Source organism: Merops nubicus, unplaced genomic scaffold (genome assembly GCF_000691845.1).
Source record: "Merops nubicus isolate BGI_N331 unplaced genomic scaffold, ASM69184v1 scaffold29013, whole genome shotgun sequence".
Taxonomy (NCBI): domain Eukaryota; kingdom Metazoa; phylum Chordata; class Aves; order Coraciiformes; family Meropidae; genus Merops; species Merops nubicus.
In genome coordinates, this window is record NW_008601433.1 from 1 (window position 1) to 352 (window position 352).

At 65.1% G+C, this 352-nt stretch overlaps 1 protein-coding gene across 1 annotated transcript in view; it reads left to right on the forward strand.

Annotated features, from left to right (window-relative positions):
• Positions 1-151: 151 nt before the first annotated feature.
• The window catches only part of LOC103770727 (ras-specific guanine nucleotide-releasing factor 1-like), a gene marked incomplete at both ends in the record, with an annotated part of 5,672 nt that continues 5,471 nt past the window's right edge, over positions 152-352 (forward strand). Inside the window, one exon of the mRNA XM_008937999.1 lies at positions 152-264. Coding sequence (XP_008936247.1) covers positions 152-264 — 113 coding nt within the window. The remainder of the gene's footprint in view (positions 265-352) is intronic.

Here is a 352-nt window from a genome sequence, read left to right on the forward strand (position 1 = left end):
CCCCCCCCCCCAGCCACACTGGGTGATGTCACTGCAATGGGTACAGAATGAGCCCAGTGCCTTCCTGGCCAGTGTCCACCTGCAGGATGGGGTTTGGGAGGGTGGAGGTGGGCTCTGCCCGTGGCCCAGCAGGTGACACTGGGCTCGGCAGGGCTTCGAAACCCACGAGGAGCTGAAGTTCAGGGTGATTGCCTTCCTGGAGGAGGTCATTCACGACCCCGAGCTCCTGACCCAGGAGAGGAAAGCGGCTGCCAACATCATAAGGTGACGGGCCGTGGGCGGGGAGCTGCATTGCCTGGGCGCTGGGCTGAGCTGGGGGAAGAGCTGGGCCGAGGTCCCCAGCAGGGCATGT